General features: G+C 35.0%; 1 protein-coding gene across 3 annotated transcripts in view; it reads left to right on the top strand.

Annotated features, from left to right (window-relative positions):
• The window catches only part of Smurf (SMAD specific E3 ubiquitin protein ligase), a 452,534-nt gene that overhangs the window by 272,609 nt on the left and 160,454 nt on the right, over positions 1 to 19,471 (top strand). For all 3 annotated transcript variants that reach the window (XM_090407614.1, XM_090407612.1, XM_090407613.1), the window contains one exon: positions 14,417 to 14,520. In XM_090407614.1, the coding sequence (XP_090263740.1) occupies positions 14,417 to 14,520 (104 nt within the window). The remainder of the gene's footprint in view (positions 1 to 14,416; positions 14,521 to 19,471) is intronic.

Raw genomic sequence — 19,471 nt, 5'->3', positions numbered from 1 at the left:
AGGTCAGAAGCCCTGATGGGTTCTCTGCATTCCTTTAGGGGTTATGTGGAGATCTCCTATCAGTTATACAGCTTTGGCCCTTAAGCACCCCTAGTTGTCTACTTGAGTATTTAAAGAATGAACCCTTTATTGTTGGTCTTATTGATGATCATTAAAATTGATAAATAACAAATTTTATGTTCAATTTTTATTTATATATGTTGTCTTTCCAAATAACAAACTTAATCACAATTTCTTAGACATCTGTTATATCTAGAGGGTGGGTGGTTGAGATACAATGCTGGGATATCTCTCAGTGGGAGGGGTTAGTAGAGAGATGTAATGTCAAATCAGACTATGACATCTGAGTTCTTTTGGAATGAAGATTTAAAATGGATGGAGTTTTTTTTTTTTTTTTTGTGCATGAGAGACCAAGACTAAGTATTAGATATGGGGATAACCTTCTTGTGGACCCGTAGTGCATGATTACCACTAATGGTTATTTAGTTTGTGAATTTTATATATCTGAGAAATTCATTCATTTCATATGATTATTCAGTGGCCTTCAGCCCCTTTTACGGGGAGGTATGGCACCCCCCCCTTATTTTTATCCGGGCTTGGGACTGGCATAGCTGACAATTCAGATCTATGGCTGGAGGGATTGTCTTAAGTATTCTTGACTGTATCTGTGTGTGTGTTCATGGAGCCGGTTTGCCTACTTGCACGATGAAAAACCCTATTGTCCACGCCCAAGACCAGCTAACTTGGCTATGACTAAGGAAGTTCCTTAAGCTCCTCACATCGTTGATGGGAATCGAACCTAGGCATATGGTTGCAAAGTGCATAGGCACAAGGCTAACCATGTGGACATATCTGAAAAATGAAGAGAGAATATTCATTGTTTTTATTTTTTTAATTCTGGAAGCATGAGTTTATCTAGTGTGATTTTTGTCATAATCTCTCAGTCTATAGTGAATAAAACACTTCTGTTTTATTCACTGTAAAGGACTGCAGTATAAGTCCATTTCAGGAGTAACTTACTCCTGAAATGGACTTATTTGTGTTTTGATGATTATTCTTGAAATAGAAATGAGCATATTGTTGTACAGTTTGCTTTCATGTCTGTTAGCATCTTAAAACTAATTCACTAATTTTATTATTATTATTTTTATTTTTATATAACTAAAGTAAACTTAAGTTTACTTTATTGGTGTTTTGATGATTATTCTTGAAATAGGAATGAGCATATTGTTGTGCAGTTTGCTTTCATGTCTGTTAGCACCTTAAAACTAATTCACTAATTTTATTATTATTATTTTTATATAACTAAAATAAACCTAATTGAAATGAAGAATTGGCTAACCAGATCGTAATCTGAAATAGTGCGATGAACATGGCTAGAAGTGATAGTGCTTTTTAAAATTGTGAAGCTTTTAAATCTCTTTAAATATTAAGTCCTGTGAGAATTTTTTGAATTACTTCACAAAGAGCATAACTTTGTGAAGACAGTGACCTTATCATAAGGTTTGCTGCTAGAAGCAGACAGCATCTCGTATATTTCTTTCATAAAGTCTGAATTCTGATTGGAAGAATTGTAAGAATCTGTGTGTAAGAGCAACAATGTTAGGTAACTGTGTTAATGGTGATAATGGTTATTACTATGGAAAGGATTATGAAGAGAGAGAGAGAGAGAGTGAGAGCGATTCTGTGTTAGTCTAGTTCAGACCTATCAAGCATGTATAATGATTATACAAATTAAGTGGATATTAAATCCAACATCATTTCAAAGCTGACAACAGAAACTAAAAAAAGTTTCATGCAAAAATTTGACCATAGAGCTTACGGTAAATACGCTCGCCACCATACTGCAAGTTGCCCTAGCCGAACCTAATAGGTGGCATGCACGCTATATAGCGTCCATATATTCGCCTCGTATTGGTTCATTTTGATAGGTTTCACTGACCCAACAGCTGTTTCAAACTCATTGGTTTTCATCTGGGATCAGGCAGAAACCAAGAGAGCAAAAACTCTTAGTACTAAGAAACTCGAAACATCAGAGAGGTGTATTTTTCATAAGGCAAACTCTCGATCGGTGCGTTAAGCATTTACTAAAAATAAGGAGCCAGAGGCTTCATGTCGGCAATTCAAAATTATACAAATTAAATGGACATTAAATTCAACATCATTTCAAAGCCGACGACAGAAACTATAGACCAAAACCAATGAGTTTGAAACAGCTGTTGGGTCAGTGAAACCTATCAAAATAGTGTAAAACTAGCTAAACAAGGCATGGGAAGACTTTGGTAAGAACAAAGAAAGATATCAGGAAGGTGGTAAAATATTCTGGAGGCTATTGAAAAAGCTTAGAAATACTTTAATGAGTACTGTAAAGGAATCAAATATAATAAAGATAACATGAAAACTGAAGATAAATATATTCTTGATGCCTGGAGTGATTACTTTGAAAGAATGCTAAATAAAATGACGAGTGACAGCACATTGTAGAAAACATTCAAACCTATCTAACACACTAACTTACTTGCCAGGAACTTTCAATATGTTTCAGTCTTGGTCTTCTTTTTCTTGACTCTCTCTTTAACATTCTGAGTCCACCATAGAGTTCTAATTCTATCCTTGCAGACATTCACTACATGCTTCTCTGGCTGATTTAATCAAAATTTTCTTCAGGACTTGCCACCGAATCTCCAAGGTTTGATTCTTATTTTCACTCTTTCATTTCTTCCTGACTAATGTTTGTGTATTTGAGTCTGCAGTTCACCTCTAAAAGTTGCTCAACTTTGATTTGTTTTTTATACTCTCTTACATACTCTTCTTTACAACATGATATTCACTTTTATACTGCTGAAAACTATATAGCAATTGCTTCCGATTTTGAATTCTCTGTATAGAAACATGATTATAGTCAATAAGACTTATTTCTTGTATCTTTACATGTGAATATTTGTTCATTTTGATGTTGGAACTTTTCATAGTAATAATTAGTCCATATCCTGAACAGAAATCCAGTAGATACTTACCATTATTATTAGCTTTTATCATTTCTCCAAATTTTTGCAAAATATTTCTATATGTCTGTAATCTGTTGTTTAGATCTCCAACAAGGACCATCTTTTACTTTTTGTTATGTCAGTTGCCTTCTCTAATGCTTCGAAAAATTCCTCCTCTTCTGCCTTAGTAGAATGTTCATGTTTGACCATAAGTCTCATTGCCCAGTTCCCCATTTTGATATTTGCTCACATGTTCTGCCTGATATTGCCTGCAATTCAAAATTATCCTTGTATTTAGTGTTGAATACTCCAACTACTCTTTCTTTTCTCTTATTATTATTGCCTGAATATAACATCTTGTGTGGGTTGCTTAGAAAAATCTCACTTGTTTTTGTCTTTATTTTCAGTCATGCCTATTATTATCAGTCTAGTACTTATCCACTTCTTCTAGTTCCATTTCTTTTCCATTGATGCTTCTTATGTTGTTGTTGTTGATGATGCTAATCTTGAATTCTACTAGGTACTTAATACAGTGCATTAGTCAAAAAACCTAACCAAAAAAAAAATTGATACTTAAAAAAACAAGAAAATTTTTCATATGTGCTTTACAACTTCAGTTGTCCACTCCAGACTTATTATTTCTAACAGAACTCAACTGGCAATCACAGTGCCACTTCATAACTACAACTTGTATGCTTCTGCTACAAGGGTGGCACTTGTAATGCATTCATCAGAACTGATGAATTCATTAACATCTCACATTAATGAATGCAAAACCTCAAATTTGTCCTGTTTGATACACTTTGCTTTAAAATTTCCTTGCCATACCATGCTGCATTCATTTGCTCTCTCTCCAAATTCTGAACTCTTTGACTATCAACAGCCTTGACTTCTTAACAAGCTTCTCTTCCATATACACTGTGGATGTTGGTTATCCTGTTGGTAACTCAGACTACAACCTCCTCATCCAAGTTGCATTTACCACATTCACCTTCAGTATCATGTTCTTTGGCATTACAAGTGTGCCAAATGGACACACTTGTAATGCCAATGGATATGAGCCTATTCTCCTTTCCAAGATATGACACTAATTCCATTCTCTTGATCCACACAGCTGCTCAGATCAAAAAATGGGAAATATTCTTCATTGAAGTTGAAAGCCTTCGTCTCCTTCTTATTCCACCCATTTCTGAACACAGTGCTGCTGGGCAGTATTGCTGAAGTGACATCTCTTAACTAATGTTGAATTACTAACTATTCCCCTAATGTTTATGCATAAAAGTGTCATTCTTTGAAGCAGGCAGTGTCTTATTTGATTCATCATAAGATTATATATGTGAAGCATTTAAATAAAAAATAGAAAAGTACATAAATGCTAAGGGTATTAGAAGAAATAGTTTTACTTAAATATGAGGAAATGAGAAAAGGCAAAGTACCCCAGAAGCATATAATTCTCTCAAAAAAAAAATCAGACTTTCTGTCAACTGTCTCTTTTTTTGACCTCTCTCTCTCTCTCTCATAAAGTGCCATATTGCATCTATGTGTTGTAGCTTAAGTGCTGGGAGGGCATCCTGTTAGAGGTTTAATGGAGTATTGACAGCACTAGGAAAGGATTAAGAACTAATTTTAATGCTTCCAATATTTCATCTCAGTCACTGAGATATCTTCAGGGAGTACAAATAACACTTGTCACACACAACACAATACTTAATGAAACACATGGGTGACTCTAAAGTCCTATCTGAGTGGTGCAGCCTAGGATGCCAACTGCAACTTCTTATAATTAATGTTCCCAAATTTTGATAAGTTTTATGCATCCGTATTTGTTTAGATTAGGTAGATTTCTGAGACCTGCTCAGAATGTCAGAAAAGGGATAAAAATGTTGGTACACTAAGAATTTTTTCAGGAGGAACAAATTCTTAATGTACAATTCCATTCACATAAAAAAAAAATAACAAGTCAACATTGTCTTGATGCTTGTTTTATTTCTGGATCGTAACCATAGCACCAAGACTCTCCCTGGTTACAACTTTTGAAAGTTCTGGTCACTGGTCATTAAGAACTTGCACCCTGAAATCATGGCAAACATTCACACAATTTTTTTTTTTTATTCCCTCTGTGAACAAATGAGACACAAATTTAGCAGACACACATTTCATTTGCAAAGCAAATATTCTGTTAAACTTTGCTGGTATGAACTCCATGACAAATTCGTCTCTTCAGAAGCTTGCACAATGGTCTTTTGATGACCTTTATTGATTGCCTGGCCGACCTTTTCGATTTTCATAATTTCTGCTTGTCAAAGGTCAACTAGATTATGGTTAGTCTTCAACTAACATGTCCCCATTTTTGAAATGGAAAAACCAGCGTTTTACCTAAAAGTACCATCCTTAAAGGCTTGCTGAAGCATAACAATAGTTTCAGCTGCAGTTTTACCCAAAAGAAAACAAAATTTCATGCACGTTCACTGTTCCTTGTGGTCAGCCATCACAAAATTGCCAAGCTTGCTTTTAAACACTAACAAAAACAAGCATCCAGAACAACGAACCAGTTCATACAGGATGACACCATTTAGAAAATGGTGTCATCTAGTATGAACTGGTTTATGAACTGTCAATTAGAAAATACACATGTGCCAAGTTCAGATTCCAGTTATTTTTGCGTATATGCACATTTTTCTTTTGGATGTTAGGGAGATCATGATTTATACTCTAGTAAGTGGTATGTTCTTTTAAAAAGATCATACTTTTCTTTTTTGTCATTCTTCTGCTTGACTCATTATGGTAGCAGTATTACCTTATCAGCTTTAGATATAATTTTGTTGCATAATATTAGAACTATTTCTTTTTCTGGAGTATGTTTTATATAGTTATTATTTTGATACAATTTTCTTAACTGTGCCATTGTAAAATCTTGATGCTTTCCTGTCAATGAGTGCACTTTGTGATTGCACTAATTTGAAGGTGTCATGTAATAAAATAATAATTATCATTTATTATTTCCTTAACTTTTATTATTAATACAAAAAAAAACATTCTCTCCATAATCAAAATCAGATTCATATCTGGTTTTGAAAATGTCTAAATATTTATATGATAAGAAGATGAAAGAATCCTAATTCCATTTACATCAAGACAAATATTTATTTACAAAATAAATAATGTTACATTTAACTCCACTCTCTCACTTCAGATATACAGTTGAACAGATTTAGTCTTAAAAAAACTATCTGATCTTAGCATGGATAACCACATTTCAAAATTACACAATTTCTCATGTGTCTAGCATATTTATGTCATTGATATTATCCAAGGTTTGAGAGAAGATATTCAGTTGATTTATTTTCAGTTTGTTGATGATGTTGCAAGAGGATTTGATAAGTTTTGCTTTGGGCTGAAGAATAGGGATTTTTGTTGTCACTAAGTGTAAAGGTATCACTTGGGAACTGAATTTCAGGGGACACATGATGAAAGTTTTAAGGGTTACTCAGAAAATTGCTGTTATAATGCAAAGAACCCCAGACAAGTATGGATAAGGAGATGATAGTCCCACTGTATAGGAAACTAATCCTCATTTGGATTTCTGTGCACAGCTCTGGTCACCTGGCAATAAGGAAACATTGGAAGAGTGTAGAGATGAATAACTAAGAATGTTTCTGGACTCTGGTGTTGAGTATGAGCACAAAGTAAGGAAATGTTGTCTCGCAGAGCTTGGTAAATAGGAGGAGGACAGGCAATATGATCAAGACATAAGTTGGCAAGAGGAACCTTTCAGATAGATACAGGAGAATTATGCACAGAGTAATGAGAAAACAAGAGGCCATCCCTAAAAACTGTACAAATGTCATGTAAGGAAGTGAAAAGGAGATTTTTTGCATGGTGGGTGATGAATGAGTGGAATGCATTGCCAGTGTGTAGTGAGTGCTCAGTGGCTTCAAGGCAAGGTATGATAGTTATTGTCTAAAAGTGTTTGATTTTTTGGACTCCATGGAGGCTTGGAAGTAATGTTAATACTACAATTCTTTAAATCTACTCTGGGAAATGACAACCTCCCTTCATGACTAGTGTTCCAAAGTGTTCAGTTTCATAGTGCTAAATGCAAGAAGATGGAGGTGATATGTTTTTTGTATCTTAGTTTCCTTTGTATGCACATATTTGTTTGATGTATGCATTCTGTATTGATTTGAAGAAACTAATATTTCATATTCTGAACAAAAGCACATCATCTACTGTTTATCCAACATTCAATCTGACCCTTGTGTGTTAACTGATTTCTCTGTAGAGTACCATGCAATAGTACTTTAATTATCTGTCCCTTAGGTTATTCAAACTCACTGTTAGATCTCTCTCTTTCTGTTTGTGTGTGTGTGTGTGTGTGTGTGTGTGTGTGTGTAGAAATGTCATTGGATTGTTAGAATGTCTTTTAGCTATAGCCAGCCAAACACATAAGCAAGAACATCCACAATGTTCACAATAAGGAACATATATCTAGGCAATTTCAATTCATTAAAATCATACAAAACTCGAAAGTGCCACCTTGCTAACCTTTTAATGTGTTTGCCTGTTAGTTTTTTTTCTCATACCTGAAGAAGATAAAATATGTAGCTTTAATAAACTGGTTATTTTTTGTGCTACTCTGATTTAGTGCTATATAAACTATTACAATACTTATCCCTTGTCAGAATACCGAACAAGGTCCAGATTATCAACCTCTAAAAATTCTAACTTCTGATTTCCAAATCATTCTTAAATAGATTTCTGATAACAGTGTTAATTTCAGTGCTAATAAAACTCAATTCTGTCAGTTTAGTATATATATTTTTTTGTTTCCTTTTAACACCATTAAATCTTTAGCTGTTAACTCTACATATTAAAAATCAGTCTACCCATTGAATTGAATACTGTTCTCACATTGCATTTAGGGGTACTCCTAAAAGCTTCCTAAAATACTGGGTGATTATAAAATACTGTCAAGTGTTCAGAGCCCCCTAGCGAGTAATGTATTGTACAAAACACACCAATATTCGGTAGATGTACACAGTGGAACATGGGGATTCGATTTAATGGGGGGAAAATAGTACCAAAAGCCACCAACAGGGGAAATTTTGGCGCTGTTTACCGAGTAAAATGCATTAATTTGCATTATCGCGTTTCTTGTGAGTGATCATGCAATAAAAGGAAAGCCTGTGAGATTTCTTATCATTCGTAGACGGACTGCTTTTCGATGCCTCTTACCTACCATGAGTGTGCTTTGTTAGTCAAACTCTATTATCAACAGAACAATAATGCCAGTGCTTGTCTTCGTGATTTTCGGCGTATGAAAAATTTACGAAAAGGACCGCTTAGCATAACAAACTTACGAAAACTGATTCGGCGATTTGAAACTGAAACTCTAGCAGTGCAGGTAGGCAGGGGATGCAAACCAATCAATCACCAACAAGTTGCAACTGCTATTGTGGAACAGGAGATGATGAATGTGCAGGGTACCAGCAGTGCACGAGCAATATCCCGACAAATGGATATCGCATACACAACGGTGTGGAAAATCCTACATCAGATGTTGAAGTTTTACCACTATAAAATCAGTCATGTTCAAGAATTGTGCCTTGGTGATGCAACCACATGAATCGACTTATCTTTGAGATTCTTAGCACGCATGGAAGTGGATGATGCACGGCCGTGGCAAATTTTATCAAATGACGAAGTGCACTTTTATTTGAACGGCAATATTAACACACGCAACTGTCACATTTGGGCTGCAACTAATCCGCACGTGTGTCTGCAGATGCCTATCCACTCGCCCAAAGTCACAGTGTGGTGCAGATTTACGGCATCTTTTATCATTGGTCCACTTTTACAAGGAATATCGCCAAAATGGACCAGTGACCTGTTCCGTCAATGCTAACAGGTGTGCCAATATGCTACAGAACTTTGTGGTTCCACAACTGCAGCAAAGAGGATGTCTCGATTCGACCATCTTCATGCAGGATGGTGCACCACCCCACATCGGACTTCAGGTACAGCGTGTTTTGCGGCAACATTTCTCTGACAGAAGAATCATTAGTCGTGCATTTCCCATGCCATGGCCACCAAGATCGCTTGATCTCAATCCTTGTGACTTAATCAATTCTTCTGCTACAGTCACATGAACATTATCACGTAATTTCTCAAGGTAATTAATAATCTCGCAGTAATTAATACTTTCTATGGTGTTCTATTTTCTGTTAGGTTAATATGCATCTCAATTTAGATAAATATCATGTAGTTGTCCCAAAAATTAGGTAGTTAATTGTCACAGCACTCAGGGAAATGAAAATCCCTTACAACAGGAAAAGCAATTCAAGATCCTTTTCCCCACCCATTCTCCAATAGACTTACATTCATGTTGATTGGAATAAACATTATGATGTGGCCCCAAAATTTGCTTCCTGTATAAAGAAGCTGTATTAATATGAAATTTTACTTATTGCTGTTATTTATATTTTGGAGTTATGAAATAATTGAGATATTTAAAAAAAAATGCACTTGAAATACACTAATAGACTCCTGAGTTTAATATCTATACTCCAAAATATATAGTTCTATTTAAAAAGTGTATGTACTTTTAAACTGTCATGAAAGTCATTTCATATGTTTATTGAAAATAGAGAGCTTTCTACTACTATGTAAGTTTCATTTTGCATTGTCACCAGAAGGTATAACTCAGCCTTAACATTACAGATGTTCTTATGGGTGAGATGGCATCCCTTAAGAGAAAGTGTCATGTGTAATCCAGTATGCAAAGGGATTCAGTATTCTTAAGTATATATCTAAGGTAGTTAATTGTCACAGCATTCATACACGAGGGAACTGAAAATCCCTTACAGCAGGAAATATTTCGTCACTTAGTATTACAGAATTAGTTTTGAGAATGTTAATCAGTTAGTTCATCTTAATGAGAAATGCTATGATTTTTGTCTGCAGTTTTATAGTTTTTTTTGTCATAAGCACTTACAAAAACTCTTAATACTATCATTGTGATGGTTGCAATACTCAACACTACATGGTTACTCTATCCCCTGAAGTTATTGAACTAAATGCTGTACATCCTCTTCTCTCTCTCCACTGCTGCAGAACATTAGTGAACTTTTTTTTTGTTTTGCTTTGTTGATATTAGTAAATTTATGAAATTAGTTAAAAAATGTGTTAATTGAAGTAGTTTTATGAATCTTTGAGTTTGTCTTTTTATATTATATTACTGAGAATTCTTTCTCTAGAAATGTTGCTTTTAACTAAAACAGTGCATCTAAGTAATGTACAAACAAAATTCTGTGTGGGTATATATACACACACAAAGGGGCAGTCTCTGGATTATGGATGAGATACGTTCCTGAGAACAGCTTTAGGTTGGATTTGTAAGTAACTCGGATCCCTAATGAACAGCGCATATAGGGTAATGATAATAATAACAATACTATAATGGCTCATATGTGACAATAATAATACAGTGTAATACTGTAATAATAATAATACCACTGTACTGTAATAGTATCATCATCATCATCAAATTCCTGCCATGTACCCTCAAGGGGTGTACAGGATATGACAGTACTACATGAAAAAACTACATCATTACTAACTTCCTATCTACAATTTTCCTCCAAATCAGTCTGTTACTTGTCAAGACTCCAACATTATCAGATCTTATATTTCTATCGTCTAAGGCACTTTGTACCGTATCAATCCATCTATATCTTGGTCTTCCTCTGGGTCGTTTTCCTGCCAACCTGGCAGAGAACACTTGTTTTGCTAATCTTTCCTCTCCCATTCTATTTAAGTGACCATACCATCTGAGATTAGCTCTGCTAACGCATTCCTGGATGCTGACAATGTCAAGTTCTTTCCTAATATCCTCATTTTTAATATGATATTGCCATTGATGCCATCTGTTCACGCCTCTAATCTTTCTCAGGACTCTCATATCTGTGGTCTCTAGTCTTTGGTCAAGTGTTTTACTTCTGACCCAGCTCTCAGATCCATAAGTTAAAATTGGTTTGAACACAGTCTTGTATACAGCTAATTTAGTGTTCCGACTAATTTCTTTCTTATTCCATATGAATTTATTCAATTGACTTCCCACGATACCAGCTTTGCTGATTCTGTTGTCTATTTCTATATTTAGTTTACCATCTTCAGTAAAAATTGTGCCTAAGTAGCTGAAATGTTTTACTTGTTCCACAGGTTCTCCATTCACAACACAGTTGACATTTTCAATGGTTCTGCCTATTTTCATTGTCTTTGTCTTTTTATTGCTGACCTTCATACCATATCTATTACAACAGCTATTCAATTTAGTCAGAGAATCTTGCAGACTTGTAGCGGATTTATTTAGAAGTATAACATCATCCGCATAAAGCAAAGAGCTGACATTAACATCTCCAATTTTGATATCAGGTTTAATACCACATTCCTTCATAATGTGATCCATATAGATAATGAATAACAGAGGGGATAATGTACATCCTTGTCTCACACCAGATTTAACATTAAACCATCTTCCTGTACTTCCTTCAATTCTAACTGCTGACTGACAACTCAAATAAAGACTAAGTATTGCTTGATATAATGTCCCATTGACACCATATAACTGCAGCGTATTGAATAGCTTCTCTCTTGGCACCTTGTCATATGCCTTTTCCAAATCGACAAAACTTAAATACAGATCTTTGTTATATTCCCATGTTTTCTCGACTATTTGTCGTAAAGTGAAGATCTGATCCTGACAGCCTCTATTTGGCCTGAATCCAGCTTGTTCTTCACCAAGCTTTTCTTCCACAATTCTTCTCAACCGTTTCTCAAGTATACTTGCATAGATCTTGCCAGGAACACTCAGTAGGGAAATACCTCTGTAATTCTCACATTCAGTTTTATTTCCCTTTTTATATATGGGTACTATGAGAGCTCTACTCCAATCATCGGGAATTCGTCCCTCTGTCCAGGCTTTCTGAACTATGCAGTGCAGCCACTGTAAGACTCTTATACCACCATACTTCAGCATTTCTGGTCGAATATCATCTACTCCTGCTGCCTTTCCACATTTCAAACCTTTGATGGCTTTTTCTACTTCAAGTATGGATATGTATTCCTTACTGCATGCCTGGTCAGTGTTTTTTATCACTGTGCTGTCACCACTGCTTGTTTCATTTAGCAGTTTTTCAAAGTAATTACTCCATACTTCAAGGATATCTTTTTCTCCTGTTTTCATTTCACCTTTATCATCTCTAATTCCTTTTACAGCACTCTTTCCTCCATTCCTAAGCTTCTTCAACAACTTCCAGAATATTTTGCCACCTTCTTGATATTTATTTTCTATATTCTTGCCAAAGTCCTCCCATGACTTTTGTTTAGCTAGTTTTACACACTGTTTAGCTTTCTTACATTTGTCTCTGTATTCTGTAAGAGTAAAAGCTGACTTATTTGCCAGGAACTTTTGATATGCTTTCTTCTTTTCCTTCACTGCCTCTTTAACTTCCTGTGTCCACCAGGGAGTTCTGATTTTTTTATCCTTGCACACAACCTCACCACATGCCTCTCTGGCAGAATCAATCAATGTTTCCTTCAGAGTTTGCCACTGAATCTCCAAGGTTTGATTCCTGTTCTCAAACTCTTTCATTTTCTTTTCAATAATATTTCTGTATTTTAGTCTACAGTTCACATCTGAGAGCTGCTCAACTTTTATTCGCTTTAAAACTTTCTTACATGTTATTCTTTTCAATATGAAATTCAATTTTATCCTGCTCAAGACTAAATAGTGATCACTTCCAATTTCAAATCCTCTGTACACTCTGGTGTCCTGTACCAGGGAGAAAACATCACTATCAACAATAACATAGTCAATGAGACTTTTCTTATTCCTAGCTTCTTCTCTCCATGTGAATTTGTGCACATTTTTATGTTGGAACATGGTGTTAGTAATAACCAGTCCATGTCCTGAGCAGAAATCCAACAGATATTTGCCATTATTATTGGCTTTGCTCTTTTCTCCAAATTTTCCCAAAATATTTTTGTATGTCTCACAATCATTTCCTACTCTGCTATTTAGATCCCCAACAAGGACCAACTTTTCCTTTTTCATTGTGTCAGTTGCTTTTTCTAAAGCCTCAAAAAATTCCTCCACTTCTACCTTAGTAGAACCTTCTGTGTGACCATAGGCAAATAAGTCTCATTGTCCAGTTCCCCATTCTCATATTTGCCCACATTACTCTACTTGAGACTGACTGCCATTCAAGAAGATTAGCCTCGTATTTTGTGTTGAATACTATGGCTACTCCTTCTTTTCCTTGATTGTCATTGCCTGAATATAACATTTTGTATTTATTGCTCAGAAAGATCTCACCAGTTTTGGTCTTTTTTGTTTCAGTCACCCCTATTATGTCGATCTGGTACTTATCTAATTCCTCAGCTAGCTCCATTTCTTTGCCATTCAGGCTTCTTACGTTGATAGTACCGATCTTTAACTCTGGTGATGTTGAGTTGGGGTTTGTTTTCAGATTTGTTCCAGTAGCTGACTTTTCGCTGTTTGCCCTGGTTCCCTGGCGAAAACAACGGGGGCCTTGTGTAACCGGGCGACGCCCCAGCCGGCATGAAATTTTGTCATGTTGTACCATCATTTTTTATTTTGGTTTAACCAATAAGAATACAATTTGGTCGGCTAAATCCCAATTTGCCAGCCCATCCTCGTTCGTTCAGTATCAAAGTAGATACCCAACAGGGTGCACCACGAGAAGGTGAGGATTGGACATTAGGTCAGAAGCACTGGTCGGTTCTCCGCATTCCTTTAAAGGCTATGTGGAGGTCTTCTCTCAGTTATACAGCTTTGACCCTTAAGCACCCCACTGTAATAGTAAGTTACAGAAACTATTGTGCTCTTTCTTTTAATTCAAACAGAACATATGCTTTCATTGGAGCACTGCCTTTCACATGTTCCATTATTCTCACTTTATCCTTTATAATTGTTCCAAAGTCAAGTGACTGAAGCCTAATGCTTTCCCAATGAATGATGGCATCTGGCCTCTCTCTGAATGCTTAATTATTTCTACTTTCATTTCCATTGTAATCACCTTTCTCTTTACTGCAGGCACACCTTTACTTTCGCTTTGGAGACATAGTCATAAGGGTAATCACAAAATCAAAAAATAAAAGAAAAGTTACGATGAAAGTGATGCTGTGTGTGTATGTGACTGTATAAACAATAAGACTAGCTGCTAACGTAAAGATGCTGTGCCAAAAACCGTTTATATCATGCAGGTTGGTTTACATTTGCAAAAGAAATTAGTTCCCAAATTATTAATTATCCTTATGGGGATAATTAATATATATATATATATATATATATATATATAAACACAGTTCTTTTTAAGTAACTATGTGTTATTTTTCTCATTTCTAAGGAATCATATAGGCTGATTATGAAAATGCGACCAAAGGATCTGAGGAAAAGGTTGATGGTCAAGTTTAGGGGTGAAGAGGGTCTAGATTATGGAGGAGTAGCAAGGTAAATTATCACTTATCTGATTTTAGCAATATTGCAGAAATATATCGTTACAGATACATTAGATCCAGAGAAACTTTTGAATTTGTTATACTTTTAAAAACTAGCCTTTTTGTATTTGAAATACAAATTTATACACAGAGTATTTAAATTTCTTTAATATATTTATTTTTCAATATTTTTTATATATTTATTTCATATTGTTTGTAGTAAAATGATTAATTTAAATATTTAAATTAACCATTTTACTACAATGAATTGTGTTATGGAAGGATCAAAGGAAGAAAATTGGTTTAATGTTTATGGAGTTAGACCATATGTTGATGTGACTATGTTCTTCACATGCCATTGTAGATTTTGAGGAAAATGTCATTTGATGAATGGAAGAAGAAAAATTACAAAACAAGTGTTTTTTGTTAGGTCAGGAAAAAAAAAGATGCCAAGAAAGACCAAGATGTAGATGGATTGATATAGTAAAAAGTGCCTTGAAGACAAATATAAAATCTGATAATGTTTGAGTCTTGACAAAAAAATGATTAATTTCGATGAAAATTGTCAATCAGAAGTTAGTAAAGACATAACTTTTTAATGCAGTACTATAATATCCTATACATATCTGGAATTTGATATGTGAATTGAGAATCCTTGGAAGTATCTGTTAAAAGTGTTTGCCCGGAACAAACACTAGAAAGTTCTAATGGGAACTGAAAATGTCAGTCTTCTCGGAATTTGGTTTTTTTATACTGTATTGCTGTAAATATGTTTTCAGTATAGTGATTTGGGGGGGGGGGGGCATGATGTTTCCTCCAGAGTGGTTCTTCAGAATAAATACTTTTTTCAACTTTCACAACAAGCCTCCTGAGAACTTGATTTTCCCTTCCCAATACTTCAATTTGGTCCATTAACTCTTGGAGAACCGCATGATGTGATGTGAGTTGAAGTCCAGGAAGTATCTGTTGAAAAGATTTCCCTAGAATAAACACTAGAAAGTATTGTAGGGAACTGAAGAAATATCAGTCTCAGAATTTGTCTTTTTAGACTGTATTGCTGTTAACATAGCGTTTTCAGTATAGTGAATTGCCAGTTTCACGGTATTGTAAGCTTTGAAAATATATATGGTGGCTAAACAAAAATCCTTTGTCATTTTTTTAATTTCATATTTAATATTTCCATTATTTTTAATGGAAATATTAAATTTCAATTAAATTAAATTACATTTAATTTAAAAAAACTTAAATTAAATTAAAGATTGCATAAATAGTTGTAACCAACTATTTATGCAATCTTTTTCACATACACATTACTGATCTTTGAATTGACAAAAGTAAAATATAAACCAAACAATGAAAAAAAAATCAAATAACCATAGTAATAACTTTAATGAAAAGCATATATTTCATACTAAAATTAACAGTACATTATCAGCATGTGTAAGCAACAAACAATTCAAAGAACAAGAATTGCTTGTTGTTAGGAAACAGCAGCTGGTTGAACAATTAAAATTTTTGCCATAGAATAGATTAGAATTGTTGCCAGCAAAGATTGGTAGAGCCTCTGCTACTAATGGCTCACACAAAAAAATTAAGCAAGTTTGAGCATGGTTAGTAGTTGAAAGGGGTCAATCGTTCGATGCTGTTGGCACACTCTCCCTCGATAAGTCTTTGGACTCCCTGGAGGTGTCACATAATAATAATAATATATACATAAGATGAGAATATCCCAAACTTAATCATTCTTATTTAGAGTAGGCCTGTGTAAAGGGGGGCTTCACAACATTCTTTGAAAAAGGCATTCATAAAAAAACTGATGTTGATTAATTCGTTTTTCTATAGAATGGCCTGTCTACTTAAAGTATATCAAATTACATTCATAAGGGATCTGGGAAGGAGTAGCTATGGTATTCAGCACAAAATACGACGCTAATCTTCTTGAATGGCAGTCAGTCTCAAGTAGAGTAATGTGGGCAAATATGAAAATAGGGAACTGGAAAATGAGATTTATTTGTGCCTATGGAAGGTCCCACAGAAGGTTCTACTAAGGTAGAAGTGGAGGAATTTTTTGAGGCTTTAGAAAAAGCAACTGACACAATGAAAAAGGAAAAGTTGGTCCTTGTTGGGGATCTAAATGGCAGAGTAGGAAATGATTGTGAGACATACAAAAATATTTTGGGAAAATTTGGAGAAAACAGCAACAAATGGTGGCTAAACAAAGCTAATAATAATGGCAAATATCTGTTGGATTTCTGCTCAGGACATGGACTGGTTATTACTAACACCATGTTCCAACATAAAATTGTGCACAAATTCACATAGAGAGAAGAGGCTAGGAATAAGAAAAGTCTCATTGACTATGTTATTGTTGATAGTGATGTTTTCTCCCAGGTGCAGGACACCAGAGTGTACAGAGGATTTGAAATTGGAAATGATCACTATTTAGTTTTGAGCAGGATAAAATTGAATTTCATATTGAAAAGAATAACATGTAAGAAAGTTTTAAAGCGAATAAAAGTTGAGCAGCTCTTAGATGTGAACTGTAAACTAAAATACACAAAGATTATTGAAGAAAAAATGAATGAGTTTGAGAACAGGAATCAAACCTTGGAGATTCAGTGGCAAACTCTGAAGAAAACATTCATTGATTCTGCCAGAGAGGCATGTGGTGAGGTTGTCTGTAAGGATAAAAAAATCAGAACTCCATGGTGGACACAGGAAGTTAAAGAGGCAGTGAAGGAAAAGAAGAAAGCATATCAAAAGTACCTGGCAAATAAGTCAGCTTGTGCTCTTAGAGAATATAGAGACAAATACAAGAATGCTAAACACTGTGTAAAAGTAGCTAAACAAAAGTCATGGGAGGACTTTGGCAAGAATATAGAAAATAAATATCAAGAAGGTGGCAAAATATTCTGGAGGTTGTTGAAGAAGCTTAGTAATGGAGGAAAGAGTGCTGTAAAAGGAGTTAGAGATGATAAAGGTGACATGAAAATGGGAGAAAAAGATATCCTTGAAGTATGGAGTAATTACTTTGAAACAAGCAGTGATGACAGCACTGTGGTAAAAAAAACACTGACCAGGCATGCAGTCAGGAATACATATGCATACCTGAAGTAGAAAAAGCCATCAAAGGCTTGAAATGTGGAAAGGCAGCAGGAGCAGATGATATTCGACCAGAAATGCTGAAGTATGGTGGTATAAGAGTCTTACAGTGGCTGCACTGCATAGTTCAAAAAGCCTGGACAGAGAGACGAATTCCCAATGATTGGAGTAGAGCCCTCATAGTACCCATATATAAAAAGGGAAATAAAACTGCATGTGAGAATTACAGAGATATTTCCTACTGAGTGTTCCTGGCAAGATCTATGCAAGTATACTTGAGAAACGGTTGAGAAGAATTGTGGAAGAAAAGCTTGGTGAAGAACAAGCTGAATTCAGGCCAAATAGAGGCTGTCAGGATCAGATCTTCACTTTACAACAAATAGTCGAGAAAGCATGGGAATATAATAAAGATGTGTATTTAAGTTTTGTCGATTTGGAAAAGGCATATTACAAGGTGCCAAGAGAGAAGCTATTCAATACGCTGCAGTGTCAATGAGGCATTATATCAAGCAATACTTAGTCTTTATTTGAGTTGTAAGTCTGCAGTTAGAATTGAAGGAAGTACAGGAAGATGGTTTAATGTTAAATCTGGTGTGAGACAAGGATGTACATTATCCCCTCTGTTATTCATTATCTATATGGATCATATTATGAAGGAAAGTGGTATTAAACATGATATCAAAATTGGAGATGTTAATGTCAGCTCTTTGCTTTATGCAGATGATGTTATACTTCTAAATAAATCCGCTACAAGTCTGCAAGATTCTCTGACTAAATTGAATAGCTGTTGTAACAGATATGGTATGAAGGTCTGCAATAAAAAGACAAAGACAATGAAAATAGGCAGAATCATTGAAAATGTCAACTGTGTTGTGAATGGAGAACCTGTGGAACAAGTAAAACATTTCAGCTATTTATGCACAATTTTTACTGAATATGGTAAATTAAATATAGAAATAGACAACAGAATGAGCAAATCTGGTATAGTGGGAAGTCAATTGAATAAATTCATATGGAATAAGAGAGAAATTAGTCGCAACACTAAATTAGCTGTGTACAAAACAGTGTTCAAACCAGTTTTAACTTATGGATCTGAGAGGTGGGTCAGAAGTAAAACACTTGACCAAAGACAAGAGACCACAGATATGAGAGTCCTGAGAAAGATTAGAGGCGTGAACAGATGGCATCAATAACAATATCATATTAAAAATGAGGATATTAGGAAAGAACTTGACATTGTCAGCATCCAGGAATGCGTTAGCAGAGCTAATCTCAGGTGATATGGTCACTTAAACAGAATGGGCGAGGAAAGATTAGCAAAACAAGTGTTCTCTGCCAGGTAGGCAGCAAGACGACCCAGAGGAAGACCAAGATATAGGTGGATTGATACGGTACAAAGTGCCTTAGACGATAGAAATATAAGATCTGATAATGTTGGAGTCTTGACAAATAACAGACTGATTTGGAGGAAAATTGTAGATAGGAAGTTAGTAATGATGTAATTTTTTTCATGTAGTACTATCATATCCTGTACACCCCTTGAGGGTACATGGCAGGAATTTGATGATGATGGGATCTGGTAAATACCAGCTAAAGATAGAAACAACAGTTTATCTTTTGTAGATAGTAAGAGATGAAAAAATTTTTTAATAAAAAATATGTAGGATTAAGGTGAAACTTCTTCAAAATCCTACCAATAGGATCACAGATTCCAGAAAATGGGATTGCAACCCTGCAGTCTAGTGAAAAATTGGAACATTCTGACACCTAAGGAAAAACACTTGGATGGTTGGCTGCATGGACAACATCTCTGTTCTCTGAACAGCAGGCTTTGGGTTTGAATCCCACTGCTTGTGAAATTC

The sequence above is a fragment of the Typopeltis vanoorti genome, chromosome 17 (genome assembly GCF_054136105.1).
Source record: "Typopeltis vanoorti isolate ZY-2024b chromosome 17, IOZ_Tvanoo_1.0, whole genome shotgun sequence".
NCBI classification, from domain to species: Eukaryota; Metazoa; Arthropoda; class Arachnida; order Uropygi; family Thelyphonidae; genus Typopeltis; species Typopeltis vanoorti.
This window is presented reverse-complemented; position numbering and strand designations above follow the sequence as displayed.